The sequence below is a fragment of the Electrophorus electricus genome, chromosome 12 (assembly GCF_041902795.1).
Source record: "Electrophorus electricus isolate QZ-2024a chromosome 12, ASM4190279v1, whole genome shotgun sequence".
Lineage (NCBI taxonomy): Eukaryota > Metazoa > Chordata > Actinopteri > Gymnotiformes > Gymnotidae > Electrophorus > Electrophorus electricus.
Genome location: NC_137508.1, coordinates 10,873,286 through 10,877,403, shown reverse-complemented (window position 1 = coordinate 10,877,403; position 4,118 = coordinate 10,873,286). Strand labels below are relative to the sequence as shown.

At 39.5% G+C, this 4,118-nt stretch overlaps 1 protein-coding gene across 1 annotated transcript; it reads left to right on the top strand.

Annotated features, from left to right (window-relative positions):
* The first annotated feature begins 1,457 nt into the window (after positions 1–1,457).
* Positions 1,458–3,423, top strand: foxi2 (forkhead box I2). Its single transcript, XM_027013085.3, has 2 exons — positions 1,458–2,185; positions 2,410–3,423. Exons 1-2 carry the CDS (start codon positions 1,594–1,596, stop codon positions 2,967–2,969), a joined length of 1,152 nt encoding a protein of 383 aa, XP_026868886.2. The 5' UTR covers positions 1,458–1,593; the 3' UTR covers positions 2,970–3,423.
* The last annotated feature ends 695 nt before the right edge of the window (positions 3,424–4,118 follow it).

The window sequence follows — 4,118 nt, the reverse complement described above, 5'->3', positions numbered from 1 at the left end:
TTGCAAATGCATGATAGTTTCAATGTTTTTTCAAAATAGTTTAAGCGGTGCTAAAAGCAGTCCGTAGTCACATTTAGTAATAAACGGTCATACTCCCAAAATACTGCCAACAAGATTTAAGATTTCCCGTGACTAAATTCTCAAAAATCATTCCATCATGCGGGGAATATGATTCTTCTGACTATATTGTTATTTCTATTGCTATATGTTTTTAACTTTTTATAACGTATGTGTTTTAATATTGCTCTAACACTGACCTTTTTCTTCGTAAGCATCCCCAACGCGTTTCAACGTGCTCACGCCATAAATACACAGGATGCACCAAGTGCTCACAAATTGCGCCTTAGCCCTTCACTTGATCCTGATATAAATGGGAAAGTCAACCCCGCACACCAAACGAATAAAATTAAAACGAGTAAACAAATAAGAGGATTTAAATAAGGCGTTATATCCCAGTGACAGTAGTAACTTACTGACAATGATAATACTTTTAATTGAACTTTACTTTTAATTGAAAATCGGACATCTAACGAAATGTTTCTACTGGACTTTCTTTCTTTGGAAGTAAGATGTAGCATAATTCGGCGTGCAGTTCTACAACAATTTCTTTGACCGTCAGTGGCGTCTGAAAATGGAAAACAAAACATTGCTGCGGCAAACAAAAGTTAAAAGTAAATCTACCTTTTCTAAAAAATTAAAACATTTAAAAAAAGTTATTTTATCATAAAAATACTAGGAAATTAGAAGACTTATATAGCATTCTTTATTTATGTATGTTTAACGAATAGAACATATTTAACAACCATACAACATTAATTTAGTTGTAGTAATAATAAATAATTATTATAATTAATTACATATAATAGAAGTCATTTGTTTTATGGCTCTAAATCATTAAACTAATCACATTAAGCATATCTTAAATTATGAGATCCAAATCAATCCTTTTAAAATGCGGCTTAATAGTGCATTTATTATGGAAACCTTAGTTTGCTAGAAATGTTGGACTATCCCCAATGAAGCAATAAAAATAAAAAACGATTGTGACTGAATGTGATTGTGGCCCATCCTGGACATCACCTTGGGTTTTAGCTAGCCTATAGGGCATAGAAAATCATACGAACAGGTGGCAGAGCCAACGTCTTATGCATTTTCTGTAGTGAGAGGTATAGCTAAGCGATGTGGGAGTCATTTGTAGCTTGTTGCTTACCAAATACATTTGTATTAACGTAATGGGGGAAAATGCCCCGTTTCTGTTATCAGATGCGTTTGATCTACTTAGCCTTAGCTTCATCTTCCGTGGTGCGAATGAATTTTGCAATCTCTCAACGGTCCTCGAGTGTCGGCCACGCCTCCGTGAAACTGATTGCGAGTCTAATTGGCTGCAAGAGTTGAGGTAGCCCGGTAAACGACGCCTTCGGCACACTTTACCGGTATAAAATATTACAGCTCTTCCACGAAAAAGCGGGGCACTTTTTGCGCTTTTGCGTCACTTTCGCGTGAGGAACAGAAACAGATAGGTAGAGAGCATTCTGCACAGTTTGCCTGTTTCGTAAGAGTGTGTTGGATGTGCCCAGTGTCGGGACGGGAGATATGAACTCCATCGAGGCGCAGATCCACCACACCGCAACTCCTGGCGTGAGTCCTCTCCAGCCCGTTCCTAAAAGTGCTCACGACGCGCCGGACATGGCTGTGTATTGTGACAACTTTGTTTACCACCAACAAAGTCTACCAGGCGCGCAGCGGCCGGCGGGTTATGGACTCGGCGATTACGCGCCAACCCCAAACCCATATCTGTGGCTTAATGGCCCAGGAGTGAATTCATCTTCGTCCTACCTACATGGAAACAACAGTGCCTCATTCATCCCGCCGTCCTACGGCTCCCAAAGGCAGTATCTGACCAACTCGCCCGGGTTCGCTGCTCCAGACCTCGGATGGCTCTCTATAGCGAGCCAGGAGGAACTATTGAAGCTCGTGCGCCCACCTTATTCCTACTCGGCACTTATAGCCATGGCGATACAGAACGCACACGAGAAGAAGCTGACATTAAGTCAAATTTATCAGTATGTGGCGGATAACTTCCCATTTTATAAGAAGAGCAAGGCCGGATGGCAGAATTCCATCAGACACAACCTCTCCCTCAATGACTGTTTCAAAAAGGTGCCACGCGACGAGGACGACCCAGGTAAGCGGCAGCGCTGTGCGTTATAGTGACCTCTCTGAAACTAGTGCACAAAGTTTTGACACATCGAATCTAATACAGAGACGTTGCACTGTTGTTATTACTGTATAACGCATATTGTTTAAACCGACATGCCTATAGGATACATAGAATTTTGGTTTGGTTTGAGCCAGAAATGCATTGGAATTTTATGTGGTGCCATTCTTAACTATGGCTTTTTTTCCAAGGAAAAGGGAATTACTGGACTTTGGACCCAAACTGTGAAAAAATGTTTGACAACGGAAACTTCCGTAGAAAAAGAAAACGCAGGTCAGATTCTAGCGCTGGAGTCGCTGGCAGCACCAAAGCCGAGGATGGTCGACCAATTACAGGTATTAAGTCCTCCGACAGTCCGCACCTGGGCGGGTCTGTATCTCCAGAAATAGACGCCGCAAACGAGAGCCGGAAAGGCGCGTCACCGACGAGCCTCGCGTCCGCGCCTTGCTTCAGCAACTTCTTCAGCAGTATGTCCAGTTTAAGCTCATCGCCAGGTCCTGTGGGTAGGCAGGGATCTCTAGGACTGGTCAACGAGGTCACAAGTCGAAACATAAGTGCCTTGAGTCCGTACCATTCCAGCTCTGCGCAAGACACCGGGGGACCGAGTGAGCACTCCGACAGCATGCCCATGAACCGAGGCGTGTATTATAACTCGTTTGGTGGTGGCCAGAACGCACAGTTCAATGGACACTTCTACAACAGTTTCAGCGTGAACAGTCTGATATACCCGCGAGAGGGCACGGAGTTATGAACGTTCAAACTTCATGATACCTTCTGCAGGAGAAATCGGGAGCAAAGACTTTAGTTTTTATTATCGTTTATTATCTATTGAAATCATTACCACTCATGCTAAAAATGTTGACATATGCCAACCTGTGTAACCATTATTTGTAAATCAGCTCAATGAAAGGATTCATGAAACGCGAGTGTATCTTGGATCCAGATGCCGTTGACACTTTAGTCAAAACATTCGTTGTTTTTTTGTTTAGATCTGTTTAGATAACAGGTAATTTTATTACAGGGCAATGCTAGTTTATATAACACAATACTGGCCGTCTGAATACCTTTAAAAAATTCAGTCAAACAATGTCGCTTTTCCCCTCTTCTTAATGACCACTGATTAAGTAGTTGTTGGTTGTCGATTTTTTGTAAATTATTTAGTTATTTTTACCTATTTATATTAAATTATGTACTTTACACACTCTTTTAAAGGAATATATATATATATATATATATATATATATATATATATATATATATATATATATATATATATATATATATATATATATATTATATTTGGTTATAAGTTTGAAGATCAGAGTACTTCCACATAAGATACTGTATGTCTCCAACTCAGTCAAGATTCATGGATTATTTGGCAGAGACTGTTAAATCTCAACAGATTAACTTCAGATATTTTCCCAGTTTTGAAGAAAACTACAGATTAAAATATGATCACTTAACCCTCAGAAATCATTGTATTCTTCTTCTTATTCTGTTTTGGTTTTTTTTGGCATAGTTTTCTGTCACCTTTTAGAGCTTTTTTTTTTGTACTGTCCAGTGTACACTGAATTGAACATCTTGCAAACTGTGATTCTTAGATGTTTTTATCTTCTCATTTTAGCCAAAAAAATATCATACTAGAATTGACATGCATATGTCCCCAAAACAGAATATCACAGTCAATCACAGTGATGTCAAAAGATTCTAATTCCAGTATTTTTATGAGGAATCTCACTCTGAATACTGCAGGAGCAATTTGGCTTTGGAATGCAAGAACAAATTCCTGAACAAAATTTAATCATGAATACAAACAAGTTACAGTCTCCTGGATCAGCTCTATGCAGGTTAATTTGGCACACAGTAGCACACATGTATTGAACTAAGTCTTTTAAGC